Below are 18413 nucleotides of genomic sequence, written 5' to 3' on the forward strand. Positions count from 1 at the left end.
TGTTCATAATCTGGGAGAAAACGTTTCATTGGCGATACCGCCTTGCTGACATGCGGCCACCCTGTCTGTCCGCCTGCAGCTCCCAGGCCCGTGTGGGAACTAGGAGCTTCGGCGTCCCAGTGGAAAATAAAAGCCGTGTTCCGTTCTTCCTGTTTTGAGGGAGATAGATGCCTGTGACACGCTACATCTGTAGCACAGAGTGCTGCATGGAAAACACAACATCGTCACTGTTTGGTTTGGATGAGAGACTTGCAGTAACTCGCAAACCACGGCCAGTGGATGGAAACTCCGGACTGCTGTTATTTGGAAAACAATCACAATGACCTCTGAGATAAGGGTGACAGTACATCTGTGGAACCGCCCGCCATCACCACTACAAACTGTACAGATATGACAGGAATCTCATTCACAACTGTCTAACGCAATCCTGTCAGGAAGGGCTATGTCATCATGAGCTCCATAAATATGAAACGTTACTTATGGTGTGCTTGGTAACTGTATTCTTTCATGAGTTATTTACAAGTTTCTGACCACTTATAAAATGTGTTGCCCATTGTGTTCGATTATCAATTCAACCCTCTTCTCCCACTCTTCACACACTGATAGCAACACCGCAGAAGAAATGCTAGCACAGGCTTCCACTATCCGTAGTTTCAGGTGGTGCACATCTCGTATCTTCACAGCATAGACACTTGCCTTCAGATGACCCCAAAGATAAAAGTCTAAAGCCGCATCTACACGCGTAGATGCAGCCGCGATGTTCCTTATCAATCGAGCCAATGATGCGGCTCGATTGATAAGATCCGACAGGACGGATCTCTCCACCGCCGATTCCCTGTTCGCTCCCCGCAAGGGGTCAATGGCAGGGAATCGAGCGGAAGGTAAGCGGTGCCGGCGGGGACTCGAATCCGGGGTACGCGCGGGGACGCGGAAGAGGCGATCCGGCGGCTAATCGAGCCGCCGGATCGCCGCCTCATCTACATGTGTAGATGAGGCTTAAGGGGGTCAGATCGGGAGACCTTGGGGGCCATTTAACTGGCCCAAGATGACCAATCCACTTTCCAGGAAACTGTTCATCTAGGAATGCTCGGACCTGACACCCATAATGTGGTGGTGCACCGTCTTGCTGGAAAAACTCAGGGAATGTGCCAGTGCATAAAGAGGGAAACGCATCATCATGCAGCAATTTAGCATATCCAGTGGTCTTGAGGTTTCCATTGATGAAGAATGGCCCCACTATCTTTGTACCCCATATACCACACCATACCATTAATATTTTTGTTCCAACAGTCTTGGAGGGATCTATCCAATGTGGGTTAGTGTCAGACCAATAGTGGTGGTTTTGTTTGTTAACTTCACCATTCACATAAAAGTTTGCCTCATCACTGAACAAAATCTTCTGTGTAAACTGAGGGTCCTGTTCCAATTTTTGTTTTGTCCATTCTGTAAATTTAGTGCCTCGATCTGGGTCGTCCTCGTTGAGATGCTTCAGTAGCTGGAGTTTGTAAGGGTGCCTTTTGTGAGTAGCTAATATCCGCCGAAGGGATGTTCGACTAACGCCACTCTCCAGTGACATGCGACAAGTGCTACGCTGTGGGCTTTTGCTGAATGAAGCTAGGGCAGCCACTGATGTTTCTTCATTAGTGACAGATTTCATGCACTGAATTCAACACTGAACCAGTTTCACGAAACTTAGCAAGCAGTTTGCAAACTGTAGCATGGGAGATGGGTGGCCTCGTAGGGTGTCTTGCATTGAAATCTGCTGCAATGACCCGGTTAGTGCGTTCCCCAGACATCAACACAATTTCTATCCGCTCCTCACGTGTTAATCTCGGCGACATGTCAATGGCTGTAAACAAAGAGAAACTTGTAAATAACTCATGAAAGAATAAAGTTACGTTAAAACCAAGCACACCATTGTTTTTCTTGTGAAATTCCCAATAAGTTTGATGTGTCACATGACCCTCTTCCTACTGAAAAAACAAAAGTTGGATTCAAAATGGCCACCATGGTCACCAGCCATCTTGAAAGGTCCCCCCCCTCACATATACCAATGTGCCACAAACAGGAAGTTAATATCACCAACTACTTCCATTTTATTAAGGTGTATCCATATAAATGACCCACCCTGTACTTTGGGGATTATGCAGTGCAGTACACACACACACACACACACACACACACACACACACACACACACACACACACACACACACACACGATGGAGGGCCATGCTGACATTGGCCTTGATTCATAAAGCATTACCGCATAAGGTAATGCTGAAAACTGCAGATTACCATGGCAATTCATCAAGGCTGTTACCGCATGGAAAGCAGAAATTACTGAGCAGTGAGATAAATTACCAACTTGTGCAAGTCCCTGTGATCGGATAATGATAGGTTGTGCAGGCTTCTCGGGCAATTCCAGGTTTTCCACCCTCTAGGCAGCGAGCAGAGAGAGATCGGAACAAAACAGGTTTCCCCTACCACCCTTCAGCCACTTAACCCCTTAGATTCGTTTGAAGATGTGGAGGATAGAGATGGGCCGAACCTCTGATTTTAGGTTCGCGAACTTCCGCGGAAGGTTCGGTTCGCGGAAAAGTTCGCGAACCGCAATAGACTTCAATGGGGAGGCGAACTTTGAAAAATAGAAAAAATTATGCTGGCCACAAAAGTGATGGAAAAGATGTTTCAAGGGGTCTAACACCTGGAGGGGGGCATGGCAGAGTGGGATACATGCCAAAAGTCCCGGGCAAAAAATCTGGATGTGACGCAAAGCAGCGTTTTAAGGGCAGAAATCACATTGAATGCTAAATTGCAGTCCTAACGTGCTTTAAAACATCTTGCATGTGTATACATCAATCAGGGAGTGTAATTAGAGTACTGCTTCACACTGACACACCAAACTCACTGTGTAACGCACCGCAAACAGCTGTTTGTTGTGTGTTGTGACGGCCGTGCTGGACTACTGCGCAACATGGCGTGATTGCTCTTCCTCACTCAGTGATGTCAGGTAATGTATGATGCACTGTTAAAAAGCTTACGTTTTTTTTTTAAATTACATTTTCTACTTGCTGTGTACTTGTTCAGAACCGCTACAATGAGAATCCTATGGAGGCGGGAAAGTCTGACATTGTGACCCCGGGTAAAGGGATGAGGGATGGAATCCGGTGTGGAGCCTGAGCAACGCTACACATCCAAGGAGGGCAGCAGGCAGGCATGCACGCCCGTCCGCCCGCCCCGAGGTAGTGACCAAAAATAACAATACAGGAGGAGGACTTTCGAGGCCCTGCTGTGTATTTGAAATGAATGTACTTTAAATCCTTTAACGAGAACCAGTTATGGCGGGCAAAGATGACACCACATTCCTTTCACGAGAATCATATGGAGGCGGGCAAGTCTGCCATTTGTGCTGGCAGTGCCAGTGGGACACACAGTATGAATTAGCAATGCTGTCTAAAAAACACAAGTGTCTAACACACACAGGTAGTAGTCACTGAATGTGCTGCTGCTGCTGGCAGTGGGACACACAGTATGAATTAGCAATGCTGTCTAAACAACACAAGTGTCAGTTTCAAACACAGAAAAAAAAAATTGATCACAGCAGGATGAGCTCTGAAAAGAGCTTTTCTGGGGCGCTATTATAGCAATAAGATTCAGCTAAGCAAGCTAAGAAGGCAAGAGCCTGACTAATCTGTCCCTAGGAGAACAAGTCTGCAGTAGCTGTCCCTATTCTGTCTCTAGCAGGCACACGAGTGAGGCTAATGGCCGCCGGAGCCTGCCTTATATAAGGGGGGGGTGGGGCTCCAGGGCTTAGTATAGCCAGATTGGCTACAATGCGCCTGCTGACTGTGATGCAGAGGGTCAAAGTTGACCCTCATAGAGCATTATGGGGCGAATCGAACTTCCGGGAATGTTCGCCTGCGAAGGCGAACCCCCCGAAGTTCGCCTGGAACCGTTCGCCGGCGAACCATTCGGCCCATCTCTAGTGGAGGAACTAGTGGGGAAATCACTTAAAGGATACTGCAGCCGAAAGGCTGCTGAGAGATAAAACCTGCAATGTGTAGGGAAATAAAAGTACATACTCACCGCTCCCCTCACTCCCTGCCGTCGGGTCCCGCTCGTCAGCCACAGCTCCCGGTACTGGCCGACTCTCCTGACCCCTGACCCGGACATACTGCGCCGCGCATGCGCAGTATGTCCTGTAATCTTCGCTTCTGGCATCGCATCATGACGCCAGAAGTACGGACACTCCCCAGCCTCCTGCGTGTACGCTCCAGCGGCTCCACTATAAAGCGGCGAAGTGGTTAAATAAAATGTTAAGAAAGACTATTAGACAAATTTAGAGCGAGCAGAGGAAGTATAACAAACATGTACATCTAAAGGGATGTAGGGATGCCTGTTACTATTGTAATGCTGTCTCTGCAGGAAAACAGCATGTAACAACACAGACAAATACACACTCTTCTGCTGTTACCGACAGGTTCTTGTCAATGGGCTTCAGTAAATTAATGAACTTCTACCGCACCTGTAAACATTTTTATGAATTAGCACACAAAAGTCTAAAATACTGAATGTGGTATTTTAACATCCAGATTGTTTTTATCGCACAGCCTTTTATGAATTGAGGCCATTGTGTTGCTATCTTGTACATATCTGTGTGTATGGCGTGAAAGAGATTAGGGGAGATGTGCTGCCTATATTTTATTTTGGCATATGCTACCTCATTATGTTATTTGGGAGGACATGTAACTTGTATATTGTAATTGTATGCCGTTTCTCGTTCTTACAGGTTGAGCTCCACTTCGGTCTGGCCATGCCCAGAGTGAGAATCTTCCCTCAAAAGGCATGGCTCTCATTGGAAGTTCATCAGGATCCCAGATACTATTCACTTCCTTCTGCAGAGACTTCCAAAGAGGCACACAGCAATATTTTCTAACAGTCTAACAGTATGCTTGTTGGATTATTGTAGCTCTGTACAATTAAGCTTTTAATTAATCATTGCATTCCAGCGGTTCTAGGGGTGTGTTTAGCTATCGGGAACAACAGAGATGATTTGCATATTCAGCAGTGATGCATTGTGGGACACCTCAAAGCCTACTCCAACCTTCTGTTTTAAGAAGGCAAAATTCTGTTTAGCACAGCATTTTAGTAAGGAGGCTTTTCAGTCTCACACACTCCTAGGAGTTCTAGTTCACCATGAGTTTGCTGGGTAATCTGCAGGGCCTGTTCTGTCATGAAGCAAGGTGAAACACTTGCATCAGGCGCAGTACATTTTTGTACTGTGAGCGAGGTGAAGAGGTCATCATTGGGGAAAGCAGCTTGTTGTGCTGTGTGAGGAGGAGAGGGGAGGGAGGAGAGCAGCAGTGTTTCATTTGAATTAAATGAATCAGAGTAAATTTAGCAGATACTGTGCTTTCATTTCAAATCGGGAAGGGGGACGCATCCTCACAAGTTTGCCTCAGGCAGCAAAAAGTCTAGGACCAGCCCTGGTAATCTGTAGCAATATTTTCACAGAGCTATATCTCAGCTCCACCCCTTTTCAGTCAGAAATGCATAATAAATCTGAGCCAAGCTGAAGTAGCCCACCCATCAAGCCTGCTGGTAACTTCTTCAGATGTGCTGCTCCAAACCATGTGAAGAACTCTGTAAAGCAGAATTTTGACAACAGAATTGTCATTTCACATATAAAAAAAGCCCATATGTGGGCATAGATGGTGTATTTAGATCCATGCTTGGAGGTGAGCTGTAAAGCATCATAGGGTCATGAAGCCTGGTGCCAGCTAAAGTTTTGTCAGTGTCAGGCAGATCTCATGACATAGGTGGTGATAACAACTGTTCATCCTAAAACTGAGATCCAGCACTGACATCTGCTGGGCAATAGTGGAATCACACCCTTTGCCTTCAGACTAACCAGTAAATTGCCAATTTTACCTTATAATTTGCTTCAGTGCTCTCATGTCAAGTAATCCGCCGTGTCCCCGCCACTAAACGAGGAATGCAGAGCCCCCAAATTCCCGGGGGACAATCTAGCCGGCGCTTCCTGGAAGGGGCAGAGCTTTCAGCTTCAGCTCTGCCCCTCCTGACATCAATCGCGGCGCATCACTGCTTCTCTCCGCCCCTCTCACTCTTCCTTCACAGAGGGGCGGGGAGAGGCAGCGATCCGCGCGGCGATTGACGTCAGGAGAGGCAGAGCTACAGCTCATAGCTCTGCTTCTCAGAGCAGCAAAATCCACGACCAAGTTGGTCACGGATATTTGCAGGGGGATTTGGGGGCTCTGCAGCCCTCGTTTAGCGGCGGGGACACGGCGGATTACTTGGCATGAGAGCACTGAAGCGAATTATAAGGTAAAATGTGCAAAATTAGTTTGCTTCAGTGTCTCTTTAAAGGGAACTAAACGGAGGATATGGATTTTTCCTTTTAAAATAATACCAGTTGCCTGGCTCTCCTGCTGATCCTGTGTCTCTAATACTTTTCGCTACAGCCCCTCAACAAGCATGCAGATCAAGTGCTCTGACTGAAGTCAGACTGGATTAGCTGCATGCTTGTTTCAGGGTTGTAATTCAACCACTACTGCAGCCAAAGAGATCAGCAGGATGCCAGGCAACTGGTATTAAAAGGAAACATCCATATCCCTCTCAGTTTAGGTTCCCCTTAAAAGTGAACCTGAGATGGTTCACTAGCGCTCATTTATACTTACCTGGGTCTTCCTCCAGCCCCAAGAGCCCTGGGGCCTCCCTCACCGTCCTGCTCGGACCCTCCGTTCTGTCGCTATGACTCCTGGTAATCCGGCCAGTTGCGGCCTTCTATGCGGCCATGCGTGTGCACCCCTCGTCGTGCTCACGTTCCCTGGAGTGTTCTGCGATTGCCCATGACTGACCGGATTACCGGGACTAGTAGCGCCAGAGCGGAGGGGCCGGGGAGGACGGCGATGAAAGCCACGGTGCTCATGGGGCTGGAGGAAGACCCAGGTAAGTATAATTAAGCGCCAGCTTACCATCTCTGGTACACTTTAAAGTTACAGATTGGCCATCGAGCTCAAGGTGAACCAAAACCCCTCGGTGTGTAAGAGGCTAAAAAGTACCAAAAAGCCTTGTTGCTAAAATGCTTTGTAAAGCAGAAATTGGCATCCTTAAAACAGAAGATATTTGCAATTATTCAGGTTGGAGTGAGCATATGAGGTCTCCAACAATGCATCACTGCTGAAAATGCAAAGTGTCCCTTTGTTGTCCCTGAAAGCTAACCACACCTCTAGAACCGCTGGAATGCAATGATGTGTCAGCTTGTTAATAATTACAGTCATACTAATCCAACATGCATACAGACTGTTTCGTATTGGTTGATCCTCATCAGTGCATGGCATGGATTAATATGACTCTATGGGGTAGGACTTGAAGCACCCAGAATTACAGATTACCCTGCAAGCTCATGGTGAACCAGAACTCTAAAAAATAACCAAAAAGCTCTCTTACTTACATAGAGCCATATTAATCCATGCAAAACAAAAGTTTGACTTCTAAAAACAGGTGTTTGCGATTATTCGGGTTGGAGCGAGCTCTGAGGTTTCCCACGATGCATCACTGCTGAATATGCAAATCATCCTTTGTTGTCCCAAACAGCTAAACACCTAGGAGTTCTGGTTCACTATGAGCTTGCTAGGTAATCTGTAATATTCATGGCATACACAATCCAAAACAATGTGATAGAGAGACATCTTGTGGTGGAAAAAAGGTAATGCATTACGATATCCAACGAGAGTAATGGTGGCTTTACAATGAACCTCCACATAAGGGAGGTTTGTAACACAATATGCTGTCGGGGCCTGGCATACTGTGCCATTACTTACCTATGGTAGGCTGCTCATGTAATACCCAACCATCCCTGTAAAGGTCGCCATCACCCCCACACGTTAAAGAATCCACCAGTGAGATCGCTCCTGGCCGCAGATTCTGGGAGATGCATACCGCAATGCGCCCTGGGCGCTGCAGTATGTGCTCACATGTACTTTCTACCGACCAAGTGACGAAGCTCGCAGTCGCCCTCACAAGCTGCGGCCAGTGACGGCCACCTTTACAGAGATGGGAGAGATACGTGAGCAATGTTGCTCTGTACCCCCCCCACCCCCACCCCCAATGGCAGACTGTGTTAGGAACCTCCCTTATGAGGAAGATTAGCGTGAATAAAAATTAAAAGGCAACTGAAGTGAGAGGGTTATGGAGGCTGCCATATTTATTTCCTTTTAAGCAATACCACTTAGCTGCCAATCCTGCTGATCCTCTGCCTCTAATACTTTTAGCCATAGACCCCTGATTAAGCATGCAGCAGATCAGGTGTTTCTAACATTATTGTCAGATCTGACAAGAATAGTTGCATGCTAGTTTCTGGTGTGTGATTCAACCACTACTGCAGCTAGAGAGATCAGCAGGACTCTCAGGCAACTGGTATTGTTTAAAAGGAAATAAACATGGCAGCCTCCTTATACTTCTTACTTCAGTTGCTCAGTGCCTTTTATTGATACAGTCTCCAAGAGAATCCATCAGCTGATTCGATCATCATGATTTATCAGAAACAATAGTTCGAGCCTACTAACGGAGGGAAAACTGCTAACCCTTTTGATAAGATTAATGGAACCGAAATGGTTTTTCGGATTGGTTCCTTCAATCTGATTGGACTAGTTAAGGTTTTCCTGAACGATAAAATCGATCATCTGGGGGATTGTATTGTTAATGAGCACCTTTACTATATAAATGTATAGACAGTGGCATGTAATTCATTGTGAACCACGCATGCACAGAACTCTCCTGGCCAAGTCTTCCATGCACAGCCACTCAGTGTGATGGAGAAGGTGCATGGACAAAGCATGCGCCATAGCTGCGGCCCAGATGGGTCAGAGTTTTTAGGCCTGGTTCACACTGCTAGAGTTTTATAAAAACTAGTGGTTTGAAATGCTCTTGCTAATGCATATCTATGGGGGATTTTTATAAAATCACATCTCTCAAGTGGGATCACACCCATAGGATTACATTAGCAAGAGATTTTGAAATCCCAAGTGTTTAAAAAAGCTCTTGCAGTGTGAACCAATTCTAAATGAAGTGGGAAAACAGCACAATGGAGGGCATCCAAAAGAAACTGAGGGGCCTCAAAAATTATGGGGAGGCTGGAAGAAGCCCCAGTTAAGGCAAAATCAGATTTTTATCCCCCGCGGTCGCAATTGTGGCTAGGCCCATGCAAAGCACTGAACGGTTACAACTCTTTCACACGGACGGCTGAACTGCACACTTGTTGGGGATTTCAGCATCCCTTCCCATCTGGCACAATTAAAAATACACCTGAATGGCAGCGCTTGACAGGCAGTAGCGTCAGCCGGCAGTAGGCAACTGCAGCGCTGTGTGAGCATGGCTGCGGCCATAGTCAGACTTGGCTCTATGGGGGGGACCGCCTCTCCAGCTTTGGTACTGAGTGCTAACAAGCACCCGGCCCGTGCAGGAGAGGACTTGGCTCTATAGGGGGACCGCCTCTCCAGCTTTGGTACTGAGTGCTAACAAGCACCCGGCCCGTGCAGGAGAGCAGCTGACGTGGTGAATTCACCGCCTAGCAGCTTCCCATGTGAAAGAGGCCCTCATTTCATTCCACCCTCCCAAGGCTGCTGGCAGCATTGTGACTCATTATTCTGATGCCCAGCAATATTTGGCTACTCTGGCTGGTACAGTCTCCAGACCTTCATTTACCATGCCCCCAGACCTGCACTTAGTACATTTGGCTGGCTAGCTCCTCCCCTCTGTTGAAGCAGTTCTTTCCGAAATTCCACTTGTTAGTGCCAGTTGCGCAGGCGGAGCTGCTACGTCCAGCTCAGCTTTCTTCAAAAATTTTTTTTATATTTGTCATCATGCAGCTAAAAAATGGCTGCTATTATTATAATTTAGAAAATAGATTTAATTTCTGAAATCTTGTAATTTTTAATTTGGGTCCACTTTAATTAATTCAGTCATTGCACATGGTGTTCCTCAGTACTGTGATCATCTTCAGGGTTTTACAATTAGGCATTCTCTAATGAGAGGTTACTCTCCCTGCTCTCGCCATTCCACTGACTAGATCTCCCTTAAGTCGGGGGCACCTCTAGCTACTTAATACTGAGGTTCCTCTAGCTACAGGGGTGCCTCTAGCCATTTTGTCACTCCAGGCGAGAAAACCTGTGGCGCCCCCAGATAATCGTAATTCAGATTCGTTTCACCAGAAAATAATCGTAATGTGGCAGTGTTTCACCAGAAAATACACTTATTGCAGCAGCATTTTTTCACCAGAATTCAGTCGTAAGGCGGCAGCGTTTCGTCAGAAAATAATTGTAATGTGGAAACGTTATGTCAGAAAATAATCATAACGCGGAAGCTTTTCACCAGAAAATACACATAATCCGGGCAGAGGGAAAGAGAAGAGGGGGAGTGGCAGCATAAGATGAAAGAGGGGGGCAGAGGAACAAAGAGGGGGAGGGAGAGACAGCATAAGATGGAGGAGAGTCCAGAGGAACAAAGAGGGGAAAGTAAAGAGACAGCATAAGATGGAAGAGGGGGGCAGAGGAACAGAGAGGGGAGAGGGAGAGACAGCACTAAAGCACATGTTTACAGCTTTACCAGCCTACAGCCTAACCAGCTTTTAAAGAAAACTCTAGAATCAAAAGAGCAGGGCACATTCTACCAGTTATAACAGTACTGGGAGTCTGCACACAGGACAGGAAGACAGGGGGGGGGGGGCAGGGCTCCAACAGGACACTTCACATTCTTCTCTCTGTGACTGCATCTGCCCCCTTGCTGTCTTGCTCCAGTGTCTGTGTGCAGCCAGTGACAAAGGTAGGGGGTCAGAGTGTCGGGGGCATAAGCTGGCTGGCTGCTGGCTCCTTGTTTGACTGGCAGGGGGCGGAGTTACAGGCTGGGCCACATGAGGCAAACACTTTACCCGTGTGGCTACTGAGAAGAAGGGGCGTGGCTTTAAAGGAGGAGCCTGGCGGAGAAGAGCAGTATTAATTGCTCTATTGGCTGGGGAGAAGGAGGGGGCGTCTATGGAGGTGGAGGCACTGCTGAGCACATGGGGGTAGCGTGCCGAGCATCGGAGTCGGGAGGTTATATTATATATTTTTTTAAAAAAACATGGTCTCGGTAGCAGCAGCAGGGGAATGTGCCTGACCACCTCATGGCGCCCCTGGCAACCGCCTATACTTGCCTGGTGGGTGAGACGCCCCTGTCTAGCTACCTAATACTTGGGGCACCTCTAGATACTTAATATTGAGGATACTTCTGGCTACCTAATACTAAGGGGCACCTGTAGAGAAGTAAGGGAAAAGTGACAGCTTGCGGTGAGGTTTAGTGGGGGTTTGTAGGTTCATGGAGGGTGACATCTAAGGTGCCAGGACATCTGTGCCTATAGCCTCCTGTGGGGTAAATCCAGGTCTGATTATCTTTGTTTAATAAAAGATTGTTCAGATTATTTTATGCAGTGTGGTGCTCTTAAAGAGACTCTGAAGCGAGAATAAATCTCGCTTCAGAGCTCATAGTTAGCAGGGACATGTGTGCCCCTGCTAAAACGCCGCTATCGCGCCGCTAAACGGGGGTCCCTTCACCCCCAAACCCACCCCCGCAAACCTTGGTCGTCTTTTGGTCGCAGATTTATTGCTTCCTGGAGGCAGGGCTAACGGCTGCAGCCCTGCCTCCAGTCGCGTATATCAGCGGGACATCGCCGCCTCTCCCCCGTCCCTCTCAGTGAAGGAAGGCTGAGAGGGGCGGGGGAGAGGCGGAGATACGCGCTGAGAGACGCGTGGGAGGCAGGGCTGCGGCGGTTAGCCCTGCCCCAACCAGGAAGCGCTCCCCCGCTGTACGGAGGGGATTTGGGGGTGAAGGGACCCCCGTTAAGCCGCGGGATAGCGGCGGTTTAGCAGGGGCACACATGCCCCTGCTATCTATGAGGTCTGAAGCGAGATTTATTCTCGCTTCAGACTCTCTTTAATCTTAGGGGCCAAGAATATAAAAGGATTGTTTCATGCTCCTCCCCATAGGACGGCGCTGTATGGTATCTACAACAGCAGGGTTGTCTGTACCGAGTGGCACTGCCCCCAAACCTTCTCTTAGTACTGCCCCTCCACTAACCTCCATTATATCTGGCAGTCTGCTCCTCCTACCCATTGGACAATAAAGTGAGAGACACCTGATCTGTTGCATGCTTGTTCAGGGCCTATGGTTAAAAGCATTAGAGGCAGAGGATCAGCAGGATAGCCAGGCAACTGGTATTACTTAAACTATAAATAAATGTCAGTCTCTATAAACCTCTCTTTGCAGTTGTCCTCTAAGTAACCACATGTCCTTCAGATTCCAGAATAAAAGAAGCCATGCGCTAGTTTACAGCCGTGCATCTGAAGATGGGAAACTTCCTACAAAATGTATTTGACTGACCTGCAATCGAATACACAGGAGAGGAGATTACCAGAAACAGGAGGGCCACTCAAAGAGACTGGGAACGCAGGAAGGTAAGTAATCCCAACAGGATGGACCACGATAACTACTTTTAATTTCCACTTCAGGTACACTTTAAATGCAGCACAGGATCGGTCATAAATTAGAGATAATACCTCCACAACGCTTACCTTATCAGGTCTCCCCACTTCTAGAATCCTTAATATTCTTGTTTTTCTAAATTTAAACTTCTGTAAAGTGGAAAATATCTGTAGAGGCAGATTTAGGGCCCTTTCACACGAACAGTTGATAGGCAGTGAAAAGACTGTTGAACTGTCATAACTGCTCACTGCGCGTGCAGTTCAGCTGCCCATGTGAAAGGGCTCTAAATGTGGACCTATGCAAGATAGAAGCCATGGCTCCCCCTACTTATCACATGGCTTTTCTGGTAAGGTAAGGATGTAGAGTAAGGTAATGTAGGATGTGCCAGTAAGGCCCCTGAACATTCCTAAGATCCTAGGCACCTGTCTAGGTTGCCTTGTGGATCACCCGCCTCTACTCCCCCCCCCCCCCCCGCCCCAACAAACTTGTGCCGAACAACTCTACTACTAGCCATTTTGTTGTGCTCTAAAAGATGGTTTGCTCCTTTAAAAGGGATTTCTTCCATTTGCAATAGTGATGAAATATCTACTGGAAAGAGGGGGTAAGAGGTGCCCAGAAGTGTATAAAACTGAGGCACTCCGCACCTAGCTTCTGAAAAGCATTGGCACTTTATTTGACCTGAGGAAGCGGGCAGAGACACACGAAACGTGTTGCCTGTGCTTATTAAAGTGTGTGTGTGTGTGTGTGTGTGTGTGTGTGTGTGTGTGTGTGTGTTCGTTCTTCTTAAATCCTGGGTAATAGTGGCAGTTTAGCATGAATTTCTAGAGCTGCACTACAGTTAAGAAAAGAGCAAATCCGTCCCTAAACTGCTGCAGAATAAGGAGTGCTAGACAGCAGTTCTACAGCTAGTGTAGTAGTGCAGGCTAGGCATGATTTGTGAGGTGCTCCTCCCTTCTGCTGAATTCATCCTCAGAGCCTGCTGCTATCAATGCAGCAGATGTATTGGTTACCTCAGCAACAGCAATTCTCCTCACACACTGCACTGTCTGAGAGACCTTCCTAGCTCCTCCTATTTTACAACAGTTTTGGAAGCAATCTGCACTATCTAGTGATTTCTTAAGATGCCTGAGACAGTTCTGCATGGCTTTCTAATAACCTACCAGTATTTTGTCTCAGACACTCTTGATAAATATTCCCCTCTGGGTTTTCTTCTTAGGGTGCATTGCTCACCCTTCCACACATATCTTCTGAACAGAGCACAAGAAACAAAGTTGCTCAGTTGCGATGATGACCTGATTTGCCTTTGGATGTTCCATGACCTGGTTATATAAGAGCCTTCACAGACATATCTGTGTTTGCGGACAGGATAAGACCCTCAGTGAGACATTAATAAACCAGTTAGAAATCTGTGTGAGTCACGCGAGAGGCTCAGAATCTCTCCGCCATGGTCAAGGTTCAGCAGAGGATCTGATCCAGCTGATATTTCCATCAGGAAAGAGTAAAGTGCAGCTCTCTGAGCAGCTGAATGTCGAGGTGTCCCAGCTAAGGAGCGCTGAAATCACACTGCAGGTAAGAACCAATGGGAGACATTTATCATGAGACATAATATTGATAGGTTTTAAAAAATGTGTGCAGAACTGTCTCAGACATCTTAAAGGTAACCTAAACTGAGAAGCATAGGGATTTTTCCTTTTAAAATGATACCAGTTGCCCGACTCTCCTGCTGATCCTCTGCCTCTAATGCTTTCAGCCACAGCCCCTGAACAAGCAAGCAGATCAGGTGCTCTGACTGAAGTCAGACTGGATTAGCTGCATCCAGGGCCGGGCCGAGGCATAGGCTGGAGAGAGAGGCTCCAGCCTCAGGGCGCAGTGTAGGAGGGGGTGCAAAATTCATTCAGCTGTCATTCCTAATTGTGTTTGAAGCAGAAAGAAATAAGAAAAGGGGATACATGGCAGTGACTGCAAGCCAGATAACTAGATATTAAGGTGTTGGGGAGGTTGTGGGCCCTGTGGCGCCTCTTAGTCTTATAGCAATCAGTGTGTGACGGCTGGTGTGGCAGGGATGGGGGGGGGGCGCACTTTGGTGTCTCAGCCTTGGGTGCTGGAGGACCTTGTCCCGGCTCTGGCTGCATCCTTGTTTCAGGTGTGTGATTCAGCCACCTCTGCAGCCATAGAGATCAGCAGTTGGTATTGTTTAAAAGGAAACATCCATATCCCTCTCAGTTTAGATTCCCTTTAAGAAATCATTAATTGTGCAGTTTCCTTCTTAAACTGTTATTAAAGAGACACTGAAGCGAAAAAAAAAATGTATGATATAGTGAATTGGTTGTGTACTATGAATAATTACTAGAAGATTAGCAGCAAAGAAATTATTCTCATACTTTTCAGGTATATAGTGTTTTTTTCTAACATTGCATCATTCTATAATATGTGCAGATTACACAACACTCAGCATTCAAAATGAGTCTTTCAGAGCAGTCTGTGAAGTAATGACCTCTCCTCTAGCAGAGTAAAAGTAAATAGTCCAGGAACAGTTGAGATAATAAAAGTCAGATAACAGCCCTCTCCACGACTAACTTAGTCGGAGAGCTTAATGGCTTGTTTGCATAGAGATAACAACTGGAGTTTCTCAACTCTTCCTGTACTGGAAACAATTACACTGATGTATCTGATCTTAATGTTTTATTTCTTAGCTGTGCTACACATACAAATCATAATATCATCCTTTTTTTTTCGCTTCAGTATCTCTTTAAATAGGAGGAGTTAGGCCTTGTTCACATTGCGTTCAGCTCGCATGTCCGTCCACGGTGGTTTTTTTTAAAAAGCGTTTTCTGCGCGTTCACTCATTTTTGTGGGCATTTTTGTAAGCGCTGTTGCAGAGCGCTTCCGTCTTTTGATCCGGAAAAAATAAATACAATGTATTGCCAAATCGATTTTGTGAGCGTTTTGCGGTTTTTCTATACCTTCTATTGAGGCAAATCGCCTTACAAGTGGCCCAAGCACCGCTTTTCAAAGCAGGTCGCAAACCAACCACTCTCTCATAGAGAATCATCGCACAAGTGTTTTCAGGGCGATTTTGAAAATCGCCTTCGCTTAAAATTTTACAAAACCGCCTAGAATGTGAACAAGGCTTCAGGAAGTTTTCTCAGACAGTGCAGTGTGTGAGGGAAATTGCTGTTGCTGAGGTAACCAATAGATTTACTGTTTTGATACAGAAAATAAAAGTTCTAATAGCATAAATATATTACTTTCGATTATTTTAGGTTAATTGACATTATGTAATGTAAATAAATCCTACCTAATAAAGTACAAGTGTCCCTGCGTCCAATGTCCATGTGTCAGTGCTTTTGCGCTACTGCGCATGTCCTGCACTGACACAGGCGTTGGCAAAGGACACAGGGGCTAGGAGGCAAGCCGGCCAAGCGTATGTGCGCGCGTGGCGGGCGGGTGCGCACGCGCAGTGACAGGCCTAGAGCCCGTTTTTAAACGGGCTTAGGTCACTAGTATATAATAAAAATGTATTAGAACTGGAAAAAATATCAAGTTAAGGGCTCTTTCCCACTGGAGCTGATCCATGCGTTTTCCGGATCCCTCCTAGGATGCTGTAAGTGGGGTAACATGAAAGTCTATTGACTTTCATGATGATCGGGGGAGGGGGGGGGGGGCGATCGGGGGGGGGGGGAGGAGCACTTCACAAATCAAGCCTAGCCTGCACTGCACAAGGACTGTGTGGAATTGCTATTAAAGGGGCACTACAGCGAAAAACTGTAAAATTAAAAATATGTGCAAACATATATAAATAAGAAGTACATTTTTTCCAGAGTAAAATGAGCCATAAATTACTTTTCTCCTATGTTGCTGTCACTTACAGTAGGTAGTAGAAATTTGACAGAAGTGACAGCTTTTGGACTAGTCCATCTCTTTATAGGGGATTCTCAGGGATATATTTATTTTCAAAAGCACTTAGTGAATGGCAGTTGCTCTGTCCAACTGCCAAAAAACTGTGTAGCGAGCAGGGAAGCTGGCCTCCTGCCTGCTGTAAGTAACAGCAACATAGGAGAAAAGTAATTTATGGCTCATTTTACTCTGGAAAAAAATGTATTTCTTATTTATATATGTTTGCACATTATTTAAAATTTTACAGTTTTTCGCTGTAGTGCCCCTTTGAGCACTTTTTAATCTGCAACAGTTTAGGGATGGATTTGCACTTTTCTTAACTGTAGTGCAGTTCTAGAAATTCACGTTAAACTGCCACTATTAAGTAAAATTTCAAGAATTTTCTTATCATGCAGAACTGTTCCCCCTGCTGGTTAGAACTGGAAGAAAACAACTGTTGGTAATGCTTTGTTAAATCTGGCCCAATGTCACAAGGCTGGGTCACCTGGCATTCAATCCGTGTTTTGTTTGGAGAGGCCACAGAAATGTGACACAGCTAAAACCTCTGCTGTGCAAAAATACCAACCATGATGGTTTTGCTCTGCAACGCAGGTGATTGTGTGTTTTACTCAATCGTATGGCACCTGAGCGGATTTCTGTTGTAGAGCTGACTAAAGCTCTGTGTTGTGCTCAAAGTGACCTGCTGCACAGCCCATAATTGTGCCCATCAGACAGTGGCAAGTCACCTCAGCAACGCAACAGTGTTCCCAAACCCTTAGCAGACAAAGGGCTCGATTCACAAAGCAGTGCTAACTGTTAGCACTGGCCCTTATCACGTCTAAACTGAGTTTAAATGTGAGAAGTAGTGATCGCGCACAAAGTACAGCGCGCAAAGTACAGCGCGCGCACTGCACAGAGCGCAGGGCGCTCCGTGAGAAGTGCCCACTAAAGCCTATGGGACTTAGCGCGCGCATAGGACTTTGCGCACAGTACTTAGTGCGTGATCTGATTGAGAAAACCGGTGCTAACCTACTTAGCACCCTGATTAGCACGCCTAAAGACTTTAGACGTGCTAAGTAGGTTAGCACCGCATAGTAATTCAAGCCCAAAATAGGCTAGTTTCAAGGAAACCTAAAGTGAAATAATGGTAGCCAGTTAAACTTACCAGCTCTCTGTAGCCCTTCTGTGCCCTTACTGTCATTCCACACTCTTCAGTTCAGCAGCTGTACCCTCCTGGAAACTGCATGTGCAGCCCCTGGCTGTGTGTCTCCAAATCGCACTCCGGCGGACTGGAGCATTCTGTGCTAGCGCAGTGTCTAAAAATTGCTAATTTGCATGCACCAGGATAAGGTAGTGCGATGGAGAAGGTGCACGTGCAGAGCCGCATATGCGCAGAAGCTGACACTGGTAGATACGGGGTGGATACCATCGGTGGCGATACCTGCCACAAGCGGGGGAAGCAGACACTGGTGGGTGAGGGGTGGATACCATTGGTATGGGTAGTTGGGTACCTGTCATAAGCACGGGGTTAGCTGACACTGGTGGGTGTTGGGTGGATACCATTGGTGGGGTTACCTGCCACAAACAGGAAGGAGGCTGACTTAATACCATCGGGAGTATCTGCCACAAGCAAGGGAGAACCTGACATTGGTAGGTGAAGGGTGTATATTATTGGTGGGGATACATGCCACAAGAAAGGGGGGAAGCTGACACTGTGATGGGTGAATAACATCGGTGGGGGCACGTGCCACAAGCAGGGGGAAGCTAAAACTGGTATGTGAGGGGTGGATACCATTGGTGGAGGTACCTGCCACAAGCAGGGGGGAAGCTGACACTGGTGGATTCTATTGGTGTGAATACCTGCCTCAAGCAAGGGGGAAGCCAACACTGGTGGGTGAGAGGTGGATTCTATTGGTAAGGGTAACCAGGGACATATCTAGGTAGTATAGCTCCTATAGCAAACACAGGAATTGGTGTCCCCCCCCCGTCAGACAACTT

At 46.7% G+C, this 18413-nt stretch overlaps 2 protein-coding genes across 10 annotated transcripts in view; one reads left to right on the top strand and one right to left on the bottom strand.

The window, feature by feature from the left end:
- The window catches only part of ADD3 (adducin 3), a 279712-nt gene extending 261384 nt beyond the window's left edge, over nucleotides 1–18328 (bottom strand). For 4 of the 7 annotated variants that reach the window (XM_068258773.1, XM_068258771.1, XM_068258767.1 and 1 more), the window contains exon 1: nucleotides 12629–12736. The gene's annotated coding sequence lies outside the window, so the exon portion shown is untranslated. Of the gene's footprint in view, nucleotides 1–12134; nucleotides 12220–12628; nucleotides 12737–17580 lie in introns of those variants that run through there. The other 3 variants (XM_068258770.1, XM_068258769.1, XM_068258768.1) reach the window with 2 other exon arrangements.
- The window catches only part of XPNPEP1 (X-prolyl aminopeptidase 1), a 94791-nt gene continuing 89176 nt past the window's right edge, over nucleotides 12799–18413 (top strand). The window contains exon 1 of one of the 3 annotated variants that reach the window (XM_068258775.1): nucleotides 12799–12890. In XM_068258775.1, coding sequence (XP_068114876.1) covers nucleotides 12837–12890 — 54 coding nt within the window. In that variant the 5' untranslated portion in view covers nucleotides 12799–12836. Of the gene's footprint in view, nucleotides 12891–14083; nucleotides 14109–18413 lie in introns of those variants that run through there. The other 2 variants (XM_068258776.1, XM_068258779.1) reach the window with 2 other exon arrangements.

This window comes from Hyperolius riggenbachi, chromosome 10 (genome assembly GCF_040937935.1).
Source record: "Hyperolius riggenbachi isolate aHypRig1 chromosome 10, aHypRig1.pri, whole genome shotgun sequence".
NCBI lineage: Eukaryota > Metazoa > Chordata > Amphibia > Anura > Hyperoliidae > Hyperolius > Hyperolius riggenbachi.